The sequence below is a fragment of the Anopheles arabiensis genome, chromosome 3 (assembly GCF_016920715.1).
Source record: "Anopheles arabiensis isolate DONGOLA chromosome 3, AaraD3, whole genome shotgun sequence".
Classification (NCBI taxonomy): Eukaryota; Metazoa; Arthropoda; class Insecta; order Diptera; family Culicidae; genus Anopheles; species Anopheles arabiensis.
The window spans coordinates 54,710,103-54,732,802 of record NC_053518.1 but is presented as its reverse complement, the minus strand read 5'-3'; the positions used below and the strand labels follow the sequence as shown (position 1 = coordinate 54,732,802).

At 37.4% G+C, this 22,700-nt stretch overlaps 2 protein-coding genes across 6 annotated transcripts; both read left to right on the top strand.

Moving 5' to 3' along the window:
* The first annotated feature begins 278 nt into the window (after positions 1-278).
* LOC120900213 (aquaporin AQPAn.G-like) lies at positions 279-6,563 on the top strand. Of its 5 annotated transcripts, none has more exons than XM_040306919.1 (4): positions 279-413; positions 5,217-5,467; positions 5,517-5,915; positions 5,978-6,563. In XM_040306919.1, the coding sequence occupies exons 1-4, from the start codon at positions 398-400 to the stop codon at positions 6,137-6,139; spliced, it is 828 nt and encodes a 275-aa protein (XP_040162853.1). In that variant the 5' UTR covers positions 279-397; the 3' UTR covers positions 6,140-6,563. The 5 variants fall into 5 exon arrangements, with proteins under 5 accessions (XP_040162853.1, XP_040162855.1, XP_040162856.1 ...); XM_040306921.1 differs by having other exon boundaries at positions 5,541-5,915; positions 5,978-6,139; XM_040306922.1 differs by having other exon boundaries at positions 284-385.
* LOC120901064 lies at positions 6,152-20,205 on the top strand. Its single transcript, XM_040308769.1, has 8 exons — positions 6,152-6,775; positions 12,613-12,863; positions 12,925-13,299; positions 13,360-13,524; positions 14,782-14,892; positions 17,923-18,180; positions 18,972-19,265; positions 19,333-20,205. The coding sequence occupies exons 1-8, from the start codon at positions 6,637-6,639 to the stop codon at positions 19,546-19,548; spliced, it is 1,809 nt and encodes a 602-aa protein (XP_040164703.1). The 5' UTR covers positions 6,152-6,636; the 3' UTR covers positions 19,549-20,205.
* The last annotated feature ends 2,495 nt before the right edge of the window (positions 20,206-22,700 follow it).

The window sequence follows — 22,700 nt, the reverse complement described above, 5'->3', positions numbered from 1 at the left end:
CGAATGGTCATGACGAGTCTTTGAAGACTAAAACAGCTTTAAATGGAGTTTACCAGATTTTCAAAACAAGTAAAGCAAGATAATCGGTTATCTTGTCTGAGTAACCATAATACTAGTATTGAAATTGTATCAGTTAATATCAGGCATGCATCGTTGTTCGGTAGCGCTCTTTTATGGTATGTTTATCACAAGCATTAGGTTTAAGAAGTCAGGTGAATAATCAGATAAGCAGTCTGCTTACCATTACACCAGATAACAGTGATATTATTTCTGTATCACATCAGAATATTACAGTAGCTCTTTTGACATCCACCATCCACCATCCACAGTTGTTCTATGATTTAGTAAAGTGTACTGCCAGTGCCCGCATCATTGCAGCGTTTAGGTAGCAATACACATGGAAAACAAAAGATGTGAGAACATATTCACTTAATTGACTAGAGTTTATTTCAAAAGTTTCGATGTGCTGTTTGTTTTAAATGTATTAACTATTCAAAAATCGTTAAAAGTGATTATAGTGTAAAACGAAAATTACTGTTATGTTATTGCATCATTTGAAAACTGATGATGTTAAACAAAAAGCGTGTGTACAACAATACATTTTCTATAATAAAATAGTTAATACACTAATTAGATCACACATAAATCCACAATTTCAGGCGTATCGAGTACTAATCGATCAGATATGGAAAAACAATTTCGAACAAATGTCACTTGGGAACGGACATTTCTTGTTTTATTTAATCAATTTCAACATTTATCCAAAGATGTATATTAACCATATACAGTAGAACGTCGATTATCCGGGGGCGGATTAACCGGCGGGCGGTTTAACCGTGCGCATAAATGTGACAGCTGTTCAAGCGTACAGCGAACCGCGAACAGGCAAGTGGGCAACCAGTTTTTTGTACAGCTCTGTAGTGTCTAGAGGTGTTTTCGAAATTCATTTTTGTTAATGAACAGTTGTCAAACCTATAGTTATTGATTGAAATAATATTCTACTAACGATTAATCGATTGAATCAAAGTAAATTGATCATAAAACTAGTCATTTCTATAATTTTTATATGAATTTGACATTCTTTGGACCATTATCCGTGCAAATCGATTAACCGGCAACCGTCCGGTCCCGAGCTACCCGGATAATCGACGTTCTACTGTATATCCACACACACATGATGCATGATTACATAGCAAAGCAATTATATAATTTAGTTTAGTTTCAAAGTTTCAATCATATATATGTTAAAAATTAAATTGTTATTTTAAAAGAAATTTGGACCCTATATGCTCCTTCAGGTGAATCGTAAATGTAGAACATATATATGGTCTTTTGTTGTTAGGATTTTAGTTATGTTAAGTGAAAATCGAGCCTAAATATTATAAAATATGTACCATGCGACGGAATTTTATTCAACATATAATTATCATTTGTTACTATAATAATCGTTATTTGGTTACTCTATAGTCATATTACTCATTCATGATCGTGGAAAACATATAAATATAAACATATAAAGTTTGAGGAATATCTTTATATTTCAAAACTGTGTTTCAGTATACGTTAAGTTTGTTTTCTTCTCTGCTACCAATAGTCACTGCTTTGCTTGTGTAACATTGCATGTAATTTTTGTTATTATCTTTGATTAGAAGAGCAATCATAAAGCTTATCTCACGGCTCGTGTCATTACTATATTGCATAACGCTTTGCTTTTCATACTAACTGCATGTAATCAGTACTTCAGCGTTGAGTTGAAGACCTACGTACGACGTTATCAGCAGTCAGTTCCCTTTATATTTAATACACCTCTTATTGCATATTATATGTATATTGTCAAATTATTAAATTAATAAACAGGTGGTCCTCGAGATACACGATATCTCTTATACACGGATTTGGAGATTCGCGGTTTGCTAATTTTGGGGCCCTTTCCGTTTTAAGTTCGTAGGCTGAAATTTCAGAATGTCAGCAGAATGTTTGGATTGTATAGCAGTTTTCGAGCAGCTATCTAAGGCGGTATGAAACACGAGCGAGACATGGAACGCTCTAAAAACAAAAATAATAAACTGTGCAAGAAATATACTCGCACCACGTCGTGGCAACACCAAATCTGGCTGGTTCGACGATGAATGCAGACAAGTGACCGAACGTAAGAATACTGTATACCGAGCAATCCAGCAACGGCATAGAACGCGGGCATGCGCAGAGGAATACACGGCTCAGACGCGAAGAGAAACGAGTTCACCGCTCCAAGAAGCATGCTTTACAAGAGCAAAACATGCGGGAACTCGAGCAAACCAGAGAGGCGTACGGACCGACACGATAGTTTTACCAAGCGATAGCAGGTCACCGAAACAACGTTGTACCTAAGGTTACCTGCTTTCGCAACAAGGATGGAGATCTGGTCAGTAACCAGCCAGAGGTCCTCTCGCAGTGGGCTCAGTACTTTGATGAATTACTCAACGACCAGTTTAACGAACAGCTAGAAGCGCCACTAGCAGATAGTGTCATGCTACTGCCACCTAGCATAGAAGAAACACAAAAGGCTATCCATCGGCTGAAAAATAACAAGGCACCCGGAACTGACGGAATTGCAGCTGAACTGGTCAAGAACGGAGGTGCACGACTAGAAAACGAGATTCATCAAATCGTTACTGAGGTTTGAGATAGCGAATCGATGCCTTGTGATTGGAATCTCGGCATCATCTACCCCATATACAAGAAGGGAGACAGGTTGGACTGCAACAACTACAGGGGAATTACGGTGTTGAATACCGCCTATAAAATATTCTCCCTGATCCTTCAGGATCGCCTTGTCCCGCACGTCGAAGAGATAGTCGGAAACTATCAGAGAGGATTCCGAAACGGAAAATCAACCACTGATCAGATCTTCACTATCCACCGGCAGATCTTGGACAAGATGGATGAATACAGAAACGACACATACCATCTCTTCATAGACTTAAAAGCCGCATATGATAGCATAGCCAGGGTAAAACTGTACGACGCTATGAGCTCTTTTTTTTAATCCCGGCCAAACTGATAAGGCTAGTTAGAATGACTATGACCAACGTCACTTGCCAGGTGAGGGTGGATGGAAAAACTCTCAGGACCTTTTGCTACCACTGCGCCAGGGGGACGGGCTTGCTTGTCTCCTATTCAACCTGGCGCTAGAGAGGGCCATTCGTGACTCGAGGGTGGAGACTACGGGAACCAACTTCTATAAGTCAACCCAGATCCTGGCATACGCTGATGATATAGACAAGGAAATTGCACTGATTTCATACATAAATTGTAAAATGCCAAAAAAAATCCTTTTGATCGAATGTTAAAAACCATTTCAAAAGGTTTGAAACTGTAATATTCAGTCAGTATCATATCAAATTACTAATTTAATGGCTGCAATCAACCACTACGTGCAAAATTACACGAAAAATAGAAATATTTACGCTGAAAATCACAAGATTCAACATACGAGAAAATTCGAGATACGCGGTATTTTACAGCCATTTTCGGTTCCTATTAACCGTGTATCTCGGGGACCGCTTGTAATTCCTTATCTCCTTGTGGTCAAGCACAAGGTATAATTTATATTGATTGATTGATTGATTTGATCTTGAGTTTGATTGTTTGACTACTCCTAACAAAATTGAAATGTTACGCATCAGCAGACAAATCGTCTATTATCGTATTATTTATCGAAATCATAGATACGCTTAGAAATAAAGATTTGTCACGCAAATTTAACAATGTACATGTAGACCTCGAGATGCACGAATTCGGAGATACCGGTTTTTTTTATCAATATTATAGCTTATTTTGCAAATCGTGCTAATTTGATACTTCCCTTGACAAATGCAAAATAGATTCCCGTTTTGTTGATTTTTTTTTCAAGAAGCTTAAAATTAACTTTAAATTAAGCTTTAAATGCAGAAGGCGAGTTTAACTTTTGTTAAGTAATATAAAATAAAATGTTAGAATTTTTGTCGAATTACAAATGAGTAAAAAACGAAGATTCTGCTTGATGACTTCACAACCTTCGTGGTTATATCGGTCTAAAAACGATCTCGTTACTATGTATGTACTACGCAGCCGAATAGCCCATCATTTGGTTACCACGGACGAACGGACGGAATAACTTAACACGTGAACGTCACAGTAATGTTGCATTCCGTTACTGTGACGACCCATTTTTTTCGGTCAGAGTTGATTATTGGTGGTAATTTTATGAATACATCGAAAATGCATCAGAAACTCTAGCAAAAATTACCGATTTTATTCGTGATTTGTAGGACATGCGTAATATATTAAACATGACTTCCCGTCAAACATTGCGAGTGTTGCGAGTAGTATCATCTGCTCTAAATCTTATGGTATTTTAAATAATCTTTGTTTTTTATTCATAACTTTCATTTTTTGCGGTGTTATTCGTCAAAAAAATCATTATTTCATTTTTTGTGGATTTTTGCAAAATAAAATTTTTTGTAGTTTAGTATGCTACATTTTGCTCTGTTATAATTATAGCACGCCAACCAGGTATAACTGCTAAAACTACGGGCGAAAAAGCTACCTATGTTCGCAAGCTATTTAATGGGAGGGCTCTGAGGCTGTGAACTGGCGTGCAAGCCCTCGTGCGCCCATGCAAATCGTTGTCATTTGCATGATTGCAGATAGGAAGTATGAGTTACTAAGAACTCTCCCTAGCTTGGAATTTGGACTCCCTAGCTGTCAAATGAAAATTTTTCAAAGTACAACGAACGACTCAATAACATACCCGTCGTGGGTTCAAGCCTAGAATGGACCGTCCCCCCCCAAGCAAGGATTTGGGATCTGCATGGTAATGAATAAAGTCTCGAAAACCCTTATAGGCCGGCATGTCCGCGTAGGACGTTACACCAAATAGAAGAATACGAATGTCACTTTAAGGCAATAGTTGACAATAGACAATAGTTTGTAAAATTAAAAGTAGCCGTTTTACTTACTTTACTACTTGAATTCTTTAGTAGATTATCAAACAAAATGCTTAATGTTTAAATCCATGTTATTAATGACATTAAAACTTTCACAGAATTCTGCTAACTAAAACAATATTTCTTATTTCTTTTCATTTTTACTAGATGGCATCCAGCTATTCAAATAGCTTACAAAAATTCTTGTACGTTCAACACTCATCCTCTTTTTCTCTATCTTTTTTGCATTATTTTACTTTTGTTCAGTTTGGAATAGCCAGATTTGGACAGTGTTTACACTGTTTCTAGCCGAATTTTTCGGTACTGCGATGTTGCTTTTTGGTGGTTGCATGGCTAGCATAGACGGCTTTGACAACCTCACGTCAAACATTAGTCGTGGAATTACCTTTGGAATGGTTGTTATGATGGCGTTTATAACATTTAGCGCCTCTTCAGGTGCAATTATTAATCCGGTTGTGTCACTAGCAGCTTACATCTTTGGTACATTATCGTTACAGGTAAGAATGTCAATTGAGTTCATTAGTACAATAGCTTATTTTTTTTAAGAATTTTGTTATTTCTCATCCACAGTTAACGATTTTATATATTGTGGCTCAATTCGCCGGGGCACTGTGTGGTTACGGACTATTAAGAGCAGTCACACCGTGGCAATATTACCAACAAGCGCTGGAACACGGAAACGCCCACTGCGTCACAGTCCCTCATCAAAGCCTATCTTCTGGAATGGCCCTTGCAGTGGAGATATTACTAACAGGCATGTTAGTGTGGACGAATTGTGGCGTCTGGGACCCGCGCAATAAGAAGGACAGTGATTCAGTTCCAGTTAAATTTGCTTTTCTCATTGCGGGGCTTTCAATTGCCGGCGGGCCTATTACCGGTGCTAGTATGAATCCCGCTCGGTCCTTGGCACCTGCAATATGGAATCATTACTACGAGGGACTTTGGGTACGAATAATGAATAAGGCAAAAAAATTGAATACTCATCCTTCTTTTTTTTCTTTTTCCAGATTTATTTTGCTGGACCTACGATTGGTTCCATATTAATGGTTACAATATATCGGTATATTTTTCTTCAAAAATGTAGTGATACTTCGGAAATGATGTCCCCATGCAATTGCCATCATGATACGGGGAAACAAGATTCTCATTCTTCTAAAATTGTACCATAAAGTCGATCGTTACGAATACCATGTAGCCCCTATTAAAGTGTCTGCTTTTGAAGATAGCATCATTACGTCGGTGTAAGCTGTAATAAAGGCAAACCTCTTTCAGGGTAAACAAAAGATTAGGTAAACAAACCTAGCAGCATTCAAAACTGACAAGATGTGCTATCAGTATAGGTAAATTAAGCATCGAAAATTACCCCCGTTTGTCAGCAAATTCTTTGATTGGCCTTGTTATCGGTAAAGATAAGTTGATTGTTCAGTACGCCTAGTCTGTGCAATGTCATAGTAGGCCAGTTAGCATTCTGCGTCTTTCCGACTCGGTTATTCCATTTGTGATGTATATAACGTTTCCACTCTCATACCGATTAACGCCAAAGTACCCTTATGAAGCACTGCATCCAATAAAAAAAACCAGATTGAAAGTGAATTACTAATGCTATTAGTTATGTTTTGTTTGGCATTGAACCTACCAGAATAGAAAGTGAGAAAAGGTGAATAATATGACACATAACGGATTTTCAAACCATCACGAACAAGAGCTTGTAGCAGGCAACGTCGAGGGACACACTAATGGAATTCACGCAAATGATGACGAAGCTAAAAATCAATCTAAATTCGATACCTTATGGAACACAAAGAGTGAGTTATACATAGCATATAAATCATTGTCGCCGTAAAATGACAATGTAAAATAGTGTAATAGCGTCTTAACAACATGCCCATAATGGGTTCAAGCCCCGAATAGACCGTGCCGTTATATCTGGAAAGGTGGCAAAAAGCTCTAGTAGAATTATATCAGGTGACTGTATAGATAGTTGTTCTAAAAAGATGCAAGTTAAAAAATATATTTCTTTCCACTTACTATATTTTTATTCAACAATTGGAATTTTTAGTCATATAGAAGCGGAGGTTATGGAAAGCGGATATAAAGCATTTAAAACTACAACAACGTAAGATACAATAATTCACCATCCACAAAGCTACTTTAGACAAAATGTAAAAAAACCATTCCAATCGTTGTTAATTTCAAATGTCTAACATATAATATTTAGTCAGAGTGATAAACACACGTACAATATTGGTTAAATATCATCTACTCCTTTTCATCCGAGATAACAATATCTCGTTTTCGGGTACAGATTATTCCCGAGAAACGCAACTAATGAGGGCCAAGAAGAAACCGCCCCAAGCGCCACAGATGAGGCTTAAACGACTGGAAAATCAAAGATCCATAGAACACCGTTAAACATTGCGAGGGTTGCGAGATGTACCATCTAATCGAAATCCATATTATGGTATTTTAAATAATCTTTGATTTTTATTCATTAACTATTTTTATTGCGGTAATATTTGTCGAAAAGATCACTATTTCAATTTTTGTGGATTTTTTCAAAATAAAATGTCAAAATTCAGGTATTTATTATCCCGTTAAACATTGCGAGTGTTGCGTGTGGTATCATCTGTTCGAGATCTTATAGTATATGAAATAATCTTTGATTTTTGCTTATAAATTATATTTTTTTCGGTGGTATTCATCGAAAAGATCATTAGTTCTAATTTTGTGAATATTTGCAAAATAAAATGTCAAAATTCAGGTTTTTAGTATGCTACAAATCGTACTGTTATCCCGTCAAACATTTCGAGGGTTGCAAGTTATAGCATCTGCTCGAAATCTTAAGATATTTTAAAAAATTTTCAAAATATTTATTTTTTATTCATTAATTATTGTTTTGCTGTATTATTTGTCGAAAAGATCACTGTTTAAATTTTTGTGGATTTTTTCAAAATATAATCTAAAAATTTAGGTGTTTAGTAAGCTATAATTTACAATGTTATACCTGCTCTCGGGGTGCTATAATTATAACTAGGCATGTGTAAAATGAACGCGAATCGCACCGTTCGAACAGTTCGGTAAAGTGCACGAACGACCAGGACTTTTGGAAGAAACTGACTACACCGAACGCGTTCGAACGTTCCGTTCAGTGTTCGACGGCACACATAAATGTGGTAATGAAACGTGCAAAATCATATAGCTTTCTCGCTCTTTCTCGCACCGTGCGAACGGGTCGTCAGAGATCAAAATGTACCCTGTTGGTGTTGAAATCGCACCCATACAACTCAATTTCTCGAACGCCGTTGAATTTGTCCAGCAGTGTTCGATACGTGTGCTGTTGGTGTGAAAATCGTATCTATACGACTGAATTCATCGAACGCGTTCGAACTGGCTCATTTGTGTTCCATCTGTGTTCTGTTGGTGTGTAAATCGTACCTACACAACTGAATTCATCGAACGCGTTCGATCTGATCCGTTAGTGTTCGATCTGTGTTCTGTTGGTATTTAAATCGTACCTACGCAACTGAATTCATCGAACGCGTTCGATCTGATCCGTTAGTGTTCGATCTGTGTTCTGTTGGTGTATAAATCGTACCTACACAACTGAATTCATCGAACGTGTTCGAACTGGCTCATTTGCGTTCGATCTGTGTTCTGTTGGTGTGGAAATTATACCTATGCAATTCAATAGATCGAGCCCGTTCAAACGGATTAGTCATTGTTCGCGAATGAACTGAATTGATTGCGCTCATCATGTTGATCCATTTTTAAGTAGTTTTTTTTTAATAGAATCCTTGAGTGTGTATAAGGCATGGGGTACAATATATGCAGGAGACATTTTTGCTCGTATTAGTTTTTTACATGCTAGTTTTTGGTCGGTTTTGCGATTGATTGTGTAGACCAGACAGCCGAGTGTTTAATGTTTTTAAATTATTGGTTTCAACCGCAGAATGAGTACTTCTTTGGCTACAGTATGCGTCTATAATGGGTAAATGAAAAAGATAACGAGCGTTTTTTGTGAATAAAAACCCCATGAAACAAAGAACGAAAGAATCGTAGTTCGCGTTCGGTTCTTTTTGGTGAGCGAACTACAGTAGAACGTCGATTTTCCGGGGACGGATTAACCGGCGGGCGGCTTAACCGCGCGCATGAATTTGACAGTTGGCGAACATTTTCTGCGATGAACTGGTTAGCAAAACATTTGTTGTGCAGTAATCTGTGATATTTTCTAACTTCATTTTTGATAAAACACAATTTTAAATCTATTGTTATTGATTCAAAAAATATTCTACTAGTGATTAATCGATTATTTTGATGTGAATTTCTAGTAAACCAGTGAATTTTAAAAAAATGTATGAATTTGACATTTCTTGGACCATTATCCGTGGAAATCAATTAACCGTCATCTGTTCGGTCCCGAACTGCCCGGATAATGGACGTTCTACTGTAGTTCGTTCGCGTTCGGTGAAAAGAATCGTTTTGCCCATGCCCAATTATAATTGCTAAAACTAGCGGCGAAAAAACTGCCTAGGCTCGCAAGCTCTTTAATGCGAGGGCTCTGGGACGGTGAACTTGTATGGCGTGCGAGCCCTCGCGCGCCCTCGCAAATCGCTGTCAATTGCATGGCGGGGAGCTTGATTATGATTATTAAAGAGCCTTGGTAGTTTTTCAGTTGTAGCAGTTATAATTATAGCACCCCAGTAGCAGGTAGAACAGTGCAAATTGTAGCATACTGAACACCTGAATTTAGAATATTTAAAAACCTAAGAACATAGAATAATTCGTTAGTTACGTAAGAAGGAACATCTGAATTTTGTCATTTTATTTTGCAAAAATACGACAAAAATTGAAATAGTGATCTTTCCGATGAATTACACCGCAAAAAAATTGAATAAAAAATGAAGATTATTTAAAATGCCATTAGATTTCGAGCAGATGATATCATTCACAACCCTCGCAATTTTTGACGGGGTACGTGTAGCTTGGCTGTTAAAAAATTTCCCGCCATGCAAGACAGCGATTTGCGAGGACAGTTATAATTATAGCACCCCGAGAGCAGGTAGAACAGTGCGATTTTTAGCATCCCGCCATGAAATTGACAGCGATTTGCGAGGGCGCGCGAGGGCTCGCATGCCATACAAGTTCACCGCCCCAGAGCCCTCGCATTAAATAGCTTTCGAGCCTTGGTAGTTTTTGCACCCCTAGTTTTAGCAGTTATAATTATTATATTAATATGTTCATTAATTATTAGTTATAATTAATTGCCCGCCATGCAATTGACAGCGATTTGCGAAGGCGCGCGAGGGCTCGCACGCCATACAAGTTCACCTCCCCATACCGCCCCATACCTTATACCGTGATATTCTCAACAAACAAAATTATGAATAAAAAAATTCAAATACCTTAAGATTTCGAGCAGCGTAGGGTCCCTAACAGCCAAAATCGTTTATAGATGTCTATTAGCCAACCCAATAGACAAAGACTGTCTGTCTATTAGGCATCTATTAGAATCACGAATGAAAATAATTATTAGACAGTAAATATCAAAATCACCAGCAGAAAAAAATTGTAGGGTTCTACGTCATCACATTTGTAGCGCCAACGACTCCGAACGACTCCGAACGACTCCGAACGACTCCGACTCCGAACGACTCCGACTCCGAACGACTCCGACTCCGAACGACTCCGGACGACTCCGAACGACTTTGAACGACTCCGAACGACTCCGAACGACTCCGGATGACTCCGTCTCCGGGCGACTCCGGACGACTCCGAACGACTCCGACGACTCCGAACGACTCCGAACGACTCCGAACGACTCCGGATGACTCCAGATGACTCCGACTCCGGGCGACTCCGGGCGACTCCGTACGACTCCGGACGATTCCGAACGACTCCGGATATTGCAGCGCGGACCTATCTTCCGGAGTCGATTCCGAATTTATCGGAGTCGGATCGGAGTCGACTCCGGATTTTTGCCAACTTTACACATCACTAGTGTGTAGCCGCGTTTCGAACTCAGTCCACTGATGATGAAAACTCGTACATCTGCAGTAAGGGATAAAGAGAATTATTCACATTGGAACGCTAAGAACAGATAAAATGCTTCAGGTTTATGATTGTGATAATTGTGATACAAATGTTTTTATACATACAAATTGGTTTGTGTTGTGGTGGCTTATTGAATATGCCAATAATAATCAGAATTGCTATTGTTTTCTTGAACAATATTCATGTGTTGCTGTATGTTTAGCAGAGTCTTTGAATACTTGGCATAATATTCCGCTTCTTTCTTAAATGTTACTCTTCATCAAATTAGACAACTTCATCCATGTAGATGGACAATCTTTCTAACAAAATTGCTTCAAGACTGAATTTAGACACTTGTTGGGATATATCATCTAATAAGAACTATTAGACAATTATGAGACAGGTTTATGACAGTAAGTCTAATAAGGCTTATTAGTCACTTTTTAGACGACTATTAGACAAGAAGTCTAATAAATCTTATTAGACATCAAAAAGACAACAATTCGACGAGTCGTCTAGTTACACATGAGCTGACAATAAATAGACAGTTATTGGGATCCGTTGCCTTTTTATTCCGATTTTGGCTGGTAGGGCTGCTGCGCAAGGCGATCGAAAACTTCTCAGCCTCTCGCTCAATGTAGCTAGAGAGCAAGAGCCAATAACGATAAAGCGAGGTGAATAGGGGAAGAGGGGAAGGAGGGGAGAAAGAGAACGTGTGTGTGAACTATGTTTCGGCCATTACTATTTTCTCTCTTTCTGGCAAAAAAGCTCCAGTATGCGACCGTGTTTTCGTGTGTTTAGTATGGAGAATGTCCCCCGGTCCAGCGGTTTCAAAACTTTAATGTTCGCAGGCCGTATTGCTGCGTAAATAACGATGTTGAGGGCTATTTTGACGTTCCCTTACTAAAGGGAATGTATAAATCTCGTTTTGACAAGAAAATATTTAGTCAGTACTTCAAAATTATACATATTGCTATTATTGTAGCTTGATTTTTTGTCTTGAATTAGTATGAATTGATATCTTGATGAAAATTGTTTTCGAGGGCCGCGTACGGCCAGCGGGCTGTAGTCTGTAAACCCCTGCTCTAAATATAAAGGGTTTCCACGATTTATTGGCTGGTTCCCATCCATTTTTGGTAGGTTCCCATTTTTTGTGCATTCTCACGATTTTTTGGCCGTTTCCCAGAATTGTTTGGTCCAATTGTATTGATATCCCATCGGAAAATACCAATTATGGAAACGAACCAAAAATCTATGGGATACGACCAAATCATGGGAACTGACCAATAAATCGTGGGAAACCCTGTAAGAAGTCTATTAAAAGGCCAACCAATATATGCTGAACATGCTGTTTCTAACGTTTGCACAACATAAGAGGATACACCCTAAATATAAAAAGAAATAGAAGAAGCAATCGAAGATGATAATTTTATTAATCAATTAGACAGCGTAGCTTACACCAGCTGACGTGTGAGCAAGTGGTAGACAGCGGTGTTCATTCAAAAAGACAATTGTTATAAACATGCGGACAGTTGTTTATTGGACTCGTATACCATATATGTTTCACTTTGCATTGCCTGAAATAGTTACCATTTTCTTGTTTTAATTTCAGTCTCTAACACTACGTCGTTTATCATCGTTTCCAAGTTTCTAGCGGAATTTTTTGGAACAGCAACGCTCATGTTTCTCGGCTGTTTGGGCTGCTTGGATGGTTTTGACAACGTTACAACCAACTTAAGCCGAGGCATCATTTTTGGCTTCACCGTTATGATTGTGATCCTCACGTTTGGTGTTGTATCAGGAGCACACATAAACCCAGTGGTTTCCATAGCCGCTTACATCTATGGTGATCTTTCTGGCACAGTAAAATAGCTGAGATACCAATTTTTTTACGTTACGATAACCATTCACATTTATTTTTCAGATGGTATTAGTTTACTTTATAGCACAATTCACCGGAGCTTTATGTGGTTACGGACTGCTCATGGCTGTTGCTCCTCAAGATTATTTCAACCAAGCATTGGTGGATGGCTATGGGAGCTGTGTTACTGCTCCACATAACAGCCTTACATCTGCAGGAGCATTGGCAATAGAGTTCATAGTAACAGGAATCCTTATATGGGCATGCTGTGGAGTATGGGATCCGCGTAATGCAGACCAACAGAACTCGGTACCAATTAAATTTGCGTTACTTGTAGCAGCCATCTCGGTTGCAGCTGGTCCTGCCACAGGGGCCAGTATGAACCCCGCTAGAACACTTTCTCCTTGTATATGGAATAATAGTTATCATAAAATATGGGTAAGATAACAATACAAGAAGGATTTCGAGTCAATATGTTGACCTTGATACCTTACACAGATATATTTCGTTGGACCACCGTTGGCCGGTGTTATTATGCCCATCGTGTATAAGTACGTATTCCGAAGAGAATCGAACAACATCATCGAACATATTCCTGCACCTCCACAGGAACAAGTCTGTGTTTGCATCCTGCACAATAAAGAATCACATGTTGATAAAGTTTAACAGTGATGATAATCATAATTTTTAAAAATGTTAGAAGATAATGAGAATAAATGTTAATTGTAAATTAAATCACTTGACATAATATTAAGGCAGTCGAGAGAGAAAGTATGTGTGCAAAAGGCAAATAACAACAAATATAGATGATTTGATTGGATGTGAGATGTGCTTTTTATTTTTCTTTTCTCTTACCTAATGGCAATCCCGCACGCACGCCTAGCTTTCGTTCATCCAGCAGCTACAATTCAAATCTCACTAAAAACGCTCTCGGAGTACACCACACAAGTTCGCAACCGACGGAAAACCCCTGGCTTTAAACTCACCTCCAACCACGCAAACTGCTCGAATTTTCATGCCGAGAATAATTTTGTAGCGACATCTATCGGATAATATACCCACCAAAATGATGTTTTTGATTATTTACAGGGGTCTGCGATCTACCTAGTCCCTTGAAAGAATTGTAAAATTTATGTAAATTGTCTTATTATTAATTATAGATTATTGATCCCAATTTAAATCATACATATTCATAAGGAACCATTCTTATGATTCAATAAGAAAAGGATTTCAATTCAGAATGTTTCAATTTGATACTTACGAAAATTATCTACTATGAAAGCTGTTTAGCTAAACTTAAAAGAGTCATTTTTTAACGTTATACTAATTACAAAAATCAATTTATTTGGTGTTATGTTTAGTGCGGTTCACAAACGTTCAACATAAAACAAATGTAACTGGTACGCAATGGCTAAATGGTTTTGACAAAAATAACAACAAAAACAAAAACAAAAGAAACACAAAACATGATCAGTACGCTTAAGTTCAACAAGCTAGACATTCTAAAAATATTCCAGCATCGTTCCCATCTTCTACCTCATTTCAACCTTCATCCAAAACAATCGTATATGGCCCTCACATGGTCGCTCACACATGTAATTCTCCGCATCGAGGTCGCACATCTATGTCAGCGGTGCGCTAGCCTTGCAACCCAGTTACACTCCTAGTTCTGAAACTAAAAGGAGGAAAACTATCTGCTCTTACAAAGACTCTTAGGATCGCGTAGTAAGTAGTACCTTGGCTTCCATGCCATTCTCGTCATGCAATGGCGATGAACACACCCGGTGAAAATGAAGTGGTACCAACACTTATCAGCGAACCGTATGAGGTTTTCGGTGGGATTGTGTGACGAAAGCTATCAGTTTACTCGTAGCGTCCAACACGTTTACAGTCCCAACCGTAAGTCATCGGAACACATAGTCGGCTCCTAGTTGCATCACTTCTAATCTCAGAGCATCAAGTTTTTTTTGTGAAGTTCTATCTTTACTGGGAGTCATTTCCTTTTGTTCCTTAAACGGTGAGTTTTGTGATGTGAGTTTATTTTGAAATCCAATAAACACATCAAGCATATCAAGTTTTTTTTTCAACTCACATTGTGTGTTATACTACGCAAAGATAAATACACATATAAATTATAATCTTGAGATATGGTAGATTATCTCAATTAAGAAGAATTAAAACACTTTCAGCTCTATTGTATTAATGATCCCACATTACTTTATTGACGTTGGTAATTACATTGATTTCATACAACGTTAGCATCGATGTGTACGAGTAAACGAAATTATACAATTACAATTCGATCAGTTTACGGATGCGCGCGTGATTATTGCTACCAGTGTGCCAGCTATTTACACTTTCACATAGCCACAATGTTTGCTCGTTGATGACCCCAGGGTAAAAAGGCCATGCGATAGTGAACCAACGCCAGCAACGGCGCGAGAACGTTAGTTCGTTTGAGATTGGTGTATTTAAAAACACACTCAACCCCTCCCAAACGAATAACCAGTACCGAATACGTTTCTTATTTCCGGTATTAAATGAAGTTCAAACACCGACATGGAACCATCAAGAAAAACGTGCACTAATACCAAAAACTCGCGTGAAAATGTGTCCTCCTTTTTCCTGTTCAATCGGAAATGCCGGCATGAATAAAAGTGAAAAACATACTCAAAATTTAAAGCTGTTTAAAGCTATTCTAAGATGTTTTGTTTTAATCATTTTGCAACAAGACATTATGCAATGTTTGACATATATGAGTTATTTTTAAATAAAATAACACCAATCATAAAAACGCTAAGTTGTTCTTTACTTTATGATTTTGATTCTTTACAAAGTCATAAACAATTGCTACATTGTTGTACCGTGTTTATTCATATCTGACTCTAGCTCTTTTAATCAATACTGAACTATCCGGTTCTAGCTGCAATAAACGTGACAGCATTCTCTCTACTTCTGACATCCACATTCTCAGAATGTATTCAACATCTGTAAAATATGTTCTTCTCTTAATCATAAAGGTAAAGCGATCCGGTTCCGTTTGTTGTCCAGCGTGTTTTGTTATTCTGCACGATAAAAAAACAACAGCGGCTACACTACGTTGTCAGGTATCGCTGTCCCAGGTTACTCTTAAATAAAAACTCAAAAACTTAAACTTTTTGAGACTAACCGTCATAAGAAACATCAGAATGATATTGCTGATCAAACCATCGAATCTATCCTTGGAGGTCGTGTAACACATAAGCTGAGGAGAGTAGGCCCTATATAACCCTACATCAAGCAAAAACATACCATACGGATGTTCTACTTAGTTCAATTATTCAACCCGCAACTAAGCAATGCTCACATTGCTGTGTACGTTCAAAGGCCATTCATTTACTCAGGATGGTTGTTGTTCTATTTATCAAGTCCTGATTACAAAACTGATAACACATTGCACCATGATTTGATTTTTCCTGTTTTAAACTTCGATAAAACATAATCAACAAATCCCATGATCGAGAAACCTTATCGTGAAGCCCTTAACCACTCGAGCATGTTTTACCCTCCGCTGACGTAACAATATAAACCACACCAGACTGGAATAAAATGAACAGATAAACAGGCAAAAAGACACATTTCAAGCAAACCATCGAAAAGCCTGCTCCATCTAAAAGCCTTATAAAGGGCAGCTTACGGAAAGATAAATTTCAACTACTCCTACTGGAGATACAAAGCTACCTTGAAACCATGTGATTGTCATTAACATCCATGTTTAACTAGCGTTTATCTTAATAAACACTGTCTACTTGACAGCTGTAGCTTCTGGATGCATATGCTAAAATTAATTTGTACGCATATTCTATTGCAAACCAAGTACACTGCAAAATGTTTTATCACTTATTGAAGATAAAACTTCTATTGGTAATTAGTTTATGATTTTTTTAAACATATTTCACATTTATTTAAAAAAAGTAGGCTCATAAGTAAATTCATATTCTTTTATTGCTCAATTAAACAACATCTACGACTGTAGCAAAAATTGCTACTCAATCTGATATAGCTTATCTGATAAATCTATATCACAGATTGTCAAGTGTTATTAGTGTCACGTCATATAACGCAATATTGATATTAACACTAGGTTTACGGAACCCGTCAATTTGACGGAATTTAAACTTTGAAGTGAAATACTTAAAATACCTATTTACTTTTCCCAAATGTCAAATTGACGGTAAATTGATGTTAAACGATTCATAATTTTAATTAAATAGGTTTTTTTCATGATTTCATGATACGTATTTTTATCCTCCTGTCAAATTGACGGGTGGCCGTAGAGATACGTATATAAGAGACGCCCGTAAACCTAGTGTTAAATAATATTTAATAAGTTCATTTAAGTTAAGTTTATACACTCACACATATTACCGTTTGAATCTATGTAAATATGACCTTCTTCTAACTCTTCCTCTTTAGCAAAATAACAGTTGCTGGACAGGGCCTGCATGTAACACTGTGCTTAACAGCCCGTGACTTATTGATTACTTATAGCAGGATAATCAGTCCTACATATGCGGTCCATACGAGGTTTGAACCCAAGACGGACCTGTTGTAAAGTCATACGAGATGTCGACTAGATGACGGGCCAGGCTAAAAGTAATCTTTGCTAATCGAATTAGTTATCGAATTATAATACAGTGAAACCTTTCATAACGAATACCCCTTATAACATTTTTCGTTTTTTGCATAACGAGCAATTCAATAAGCTCAACAAATATCTCTCATAGCGAGTAAAATATCGCATACAGAGCAATGTCATTTGTATTCCTGGCATTTTTATTTTCCGATGCCAATGTAAAACCAAGATCACGCTAACATTGAGCCAATTGACAATTTCTTGAATTTTGATATCCGCAAAATTTACATATATATATTTATTTATTGAACATATATGTATTGAACATTGAACATATATATTTATTCATTTATTTATTTATTTATTTATTTATTTAATTGTTTATTTATTTATTTATTCATGAATTTCTTTACATTTCTCATTATTTTCTTCAAATATTTTTACAGACAACCACAATGAAAAAATCTACGCTTGATAACATTTCTGTTTTTCTTGCCGAACTGATTGGCACAGGACTATTGGTGATGTTAGGATGCATGGGATGTGTGTCCGGACTTGGTCATACACCTTCCCACTTTGAACTATGCATCAACTTTGGATTAATAGTGATGATCATCGTACAAATATTTGGATGTGTATCTGGATCTCACCTTAACCCTGCCGTTACGGCAGCTGCATGGGTGTACGAGTTGGTTTCAACCAAGGTAGGAGCATTATTCTTGATATTTTATCACGTTTTTACACCGTTTTCGAGCCCAAATTAACAATGATAAGCTTCTTTTGAACATTTTTCTACTATGAAAATTTGACGTCCAACTGAAATACTGATGCTTTTCTGAATATTGTTCAATCGCAACTAAACATTTGCTTTTTGCAATATTAACATTTCCAGTATTAACATCCAACATTTAATTTGATTTTGTACTAATTTAAATGTCAATTATGAGTCTTGGTGGTATCGGGATAAATTATTGACAAATAAATTCAAACTGTTTTTGCAAATGAAGTCACATACAAATGTCTAAACTCTATACAGAAAATGGGTAAAGTTAGAGGTATTACTTGTTTAGTTACGATTGAACAAAATTCAGAAAAGCATCAGTATTTCAGTTAAACGTTAAATGTTTATTTATAGTTGAACAATGTTCGAAAGCAGCTTAACATTGTTTATTTGGGCTCGAAAACGGCGTAATTCATTCGTTGTATTAAATGAACATACATTATTTTACACTTAATTGACTTTTTTATGAACCCTGCTAATACACTACTAATGTTGCCTAATTTACCCTCAAAGTAATAATAATATATTATTTAATAATAATATGCTACTATTGTACTCATAAAACTCGCTAGAATCATTGAGTTTATTTTACATTGCGGTCGCCGGGCCATTGCTTGCATATACACTACTGTATCGACTCAAGTCTACCTAACCAAATTTTAACATTTGTACATTTGCACATGGATTTCCTACTTATCTATTTAATGTATTCAGATGGCTCTAGCTTATGGTGCAGCACAATGTATCGGTGCTTTCATGGGCTACGGAATTCTCAAACTGCTGACGCCTGCTTCTGTATTTGAAGTCGCTCTTGAAAAAGGAGCAGGATTCTGCGTAACACAGCCGAACAGTGCTATCTCGAATATGCAGGCAGTTGGTATTGAATTTGTTGCAACAATGGTATTAATTTTGGTATGCTGTGGTGTTTGGGATCCTCGTAACGCAAAGCATCACGATTCGGTTGCCTTAAAGTTTGGCTTTACTGTTGGAGCCTTAGCTGTTGCGGCAGTAAGTATTATATGTTCCATAAAACTTGCTAAATACATTATTCACTGTTTTTCGTTACCTTTTATAGGGACCTTACACCGGTGCGAGCATGAACCCAGCACGTTCGTTAGGACCAGTCCTATGGAATGGAGTATACAATGCACATTGGATCTATTGGGTTGGTCCGCTTGGCGCTGCTTTTCTGACCGCCTTTGCCTATAAGGCTGTTTTCCGGCGGGAGGTTCCTATTGAGCAACACAACCACGAACTTGCTGCACTGAATACAGACAAGTCAAATGTTTAATAGCAACATAATCTCAGATCGAATCCTATGTACCACCAACGATCACCTTGCCCACAGCAAAAGTGTCAGTGTGTATGTACTGCAACCTAATTACTCATTTAGCAGCCCATTTCTGTGGACCAATCATTATTATGATTGTGTTTGCGCGTGTGCTGGCTGCACTCATTTTAAAACTAAATTGTGCAAGACGTATGCATTGTTTAATATTAAGATATGCTGTTAAAATAAATGCTGTTAAAATAAATAAATTTCAAAAACGGGAAATACACACATATTTCATACGAAATAATTGTTAAGAGATTGTAAAATTTGCAGTGCACCGTTCATTTATTTTAAAATGTGATATGATTGTAGTTCTGAGGATTAAAACTTACCAATAAACTTATAATAGTTTATTCATATATTGCAGAAAGTCCAAACAATAACCTAGCTATATTTTCTTATTATTCGGTTCATATTCCTATAGTAAAACGAAAAATACGAGAATATAACATTGTGTTCTAATAGAGGCATAGCACAACAAACACCGATTTGATCAACGCGAATCTCGCTATAGGGTAATTTGCCAATTGTTGCACACTTAAAGGAACAGCTAACGTATTTCATATATTTGAGATGGATTAAATTACAATATTCTGGTTATGAGTGTCTATTATACATTATTATTGTTTAAAAAATGGTATGTATATTTTATTTTAAGGATGGAAATGATGACTAATGGCAAAAAATACTATTTTTTAAACTTATTGAAGAATCCAACTGTTGCTCACTTACAAAAACCCTAAATTCTATTATTGCACACTTCATAGCCAATTAATGCACACTTTATAATACACTGATGTAATATCCTGGAGATTTGACCCCTGATAAGACCATAGTGCCCAATATGCCGGATCAGAATACAGGGTTTACCAGCATAATAAACAACTGTCCACTTGTTTATAACAATAGTCGTTTTGAATAGACACCGCTGTCTACCACTTGCTCACACGTCAGATGGTGTAAGCTACTCTGTCCAATTCAATAACACAATTTTCGCCTTAGATTCGGCACAGTTTGTTTTGCTGGGAATTTTTTCGCAAAAACAAAACATTTTCAAACACGTTTCTTTTATTCAAGCAATATGGAGTATAAACCATACATTTCAATAAATCAAAACATTACCAAACAACATACATTTTGTTCATTATACAACAACCACAAAGAACCGTGCCGAATCCGACCGTTGTGCAGTTGAAGCCGACAATTGTGTTATTGAATTGGACAGAGTAGCTTACACCATCTGACGTGTGAGCAAGTGGTAGACAGCGGTGTCTATTCAAAACGACTATTGTTATAAACAAGTGGACAGTTGTTTATTATGCTGGAAACCCTGTATGACCATCACCGTGACAACTGTGCGATAATCTGAATGTCAAAATAAAGATCATTCGTTTACGCAAAGTGGGTTTATTATACAGGTGGGCTTATCCCGAACAATTTGACCAAAGTGGGTTTATTATACAGGTGCGCTTATCCCGAACAATTTGACAGCCGTGCTGTAGAAAAATGAAAACGAAATGACAGGAGGGGATTCGATCATTTGTTGATGTATGCGTGTGAATTCCAATGGCTGTTTTGGTTGTTGTGTCGTAGTGTGGGTGAAAAACTACGTATCACAATCGAATCCCCTCCTGTCATTCGTTCTTCCAATATGGCCTTCCCGCCAAACCTATAAGCCCACCTAGTCCCTATACCCACTTTGAATTTGACAACCGTGCTGTAGAAAAATGAAAACGAAATGACAGGAGGGGATTCGATCATTTGTTGATGTATGCGTGCCCGCCATGCAATTGACAGCGATTTGCGAGGGCGCGCGAGGGCTCGCACGCCATACAAGTTCACCGCCCCAGAGCCCTCGCATTAAAGAGCTTGCGAGCCTTGGTAGTTTTTTCACACCTAGTTTTAGCAGTTATAATTATAGCACCCCGAGAGCAGGTATAACAGTGCGATTTGTAGCATACTAAACACCTGAATTTTGACATTTTAGTTTTCAAAAATCCACAAAAAATTAGTGATCCTTTCGCCAAATACTACCGCACAAAAATAATCCTTGAATAAAAATCAACGATTTTTAAAATACCATAAGGTTTCGAGCACATGAAAGTTTTCGCAACCCTCGCAATGTTTGACGGCCCGTCAAACAATGCGAGGGTTGCGAAAGATTTCATGTGCTCAAAATCTTATGGTATTTAAAAATCGTTGATTTTTCCCGTCAAACATTGCGAGGGTTGCGAAAAATTTCATGTGTTCGAAATCTTATGGTATTTTAAATAATCGTTGATTTTTATTCAAGGATTATTTTTTGTGCGGTAGTATTTGGCGAAAAGATCACTATGTAAATTTTTTGGATTTTTGAAAACTAAAATGTCAAAATTCAGGTGTTTAGTATGCTACAAATCGCACTGTTATACCTGCTCTCGGTGTGCTATAATTATAACTGCTAAAACTAGGGGTGAAAAAACTACCAAGGCTCGCAAGCTCTTTAATGCGAGGGTTCTGGGGCGGTGAACTTGTATGGCGTGCGAGCCCTCGCGCGCCCTCGCAAATCGCTGTCAATTGCATGGCGGGGGTGTGAATTCCAATGGCTGTTTTGGTTGTTGTGTCGTAGTATGGGTGAAAAACTACGTCCCGTCAAACATTGCGAGGGTTTCGAAACATTTCATGTGCTCGAAATCTTATGGTATTTTAAAAAATCGTTGATTTTTATTCAAGGATTATTCTTCGTGCAGTAGTATTTGGCGAAAAGATCACTATTTAAATTTTTGTGGATTTTTAAAAACTAAAATGTCAAAATTCAGGTGTTTAGTATGCTACAAATCACACTGTTATACCTGCTCTCGGGGTGCTATAATTATAACTGCCCCGCCATGCAATTGACAGCGATTTGCGAGGGCGCGCGAGGGCTCGCACGCCATACAAGTTCACCGCCCCAGAGCCCTCGCATTAAAGAGCTTGCGAGCCTTGGTAGTTTTTTCACCCCTAGTTTTAGCAGTTATAATTATAGCACCCCGAGAGCAGGTATAACAGTGCGATTTGTAGCATACTAAACACCTGAATTTTGACATTTTAGTTTTCAAAAATCCACAAAAATTTAAATAGTGATCTTTTCG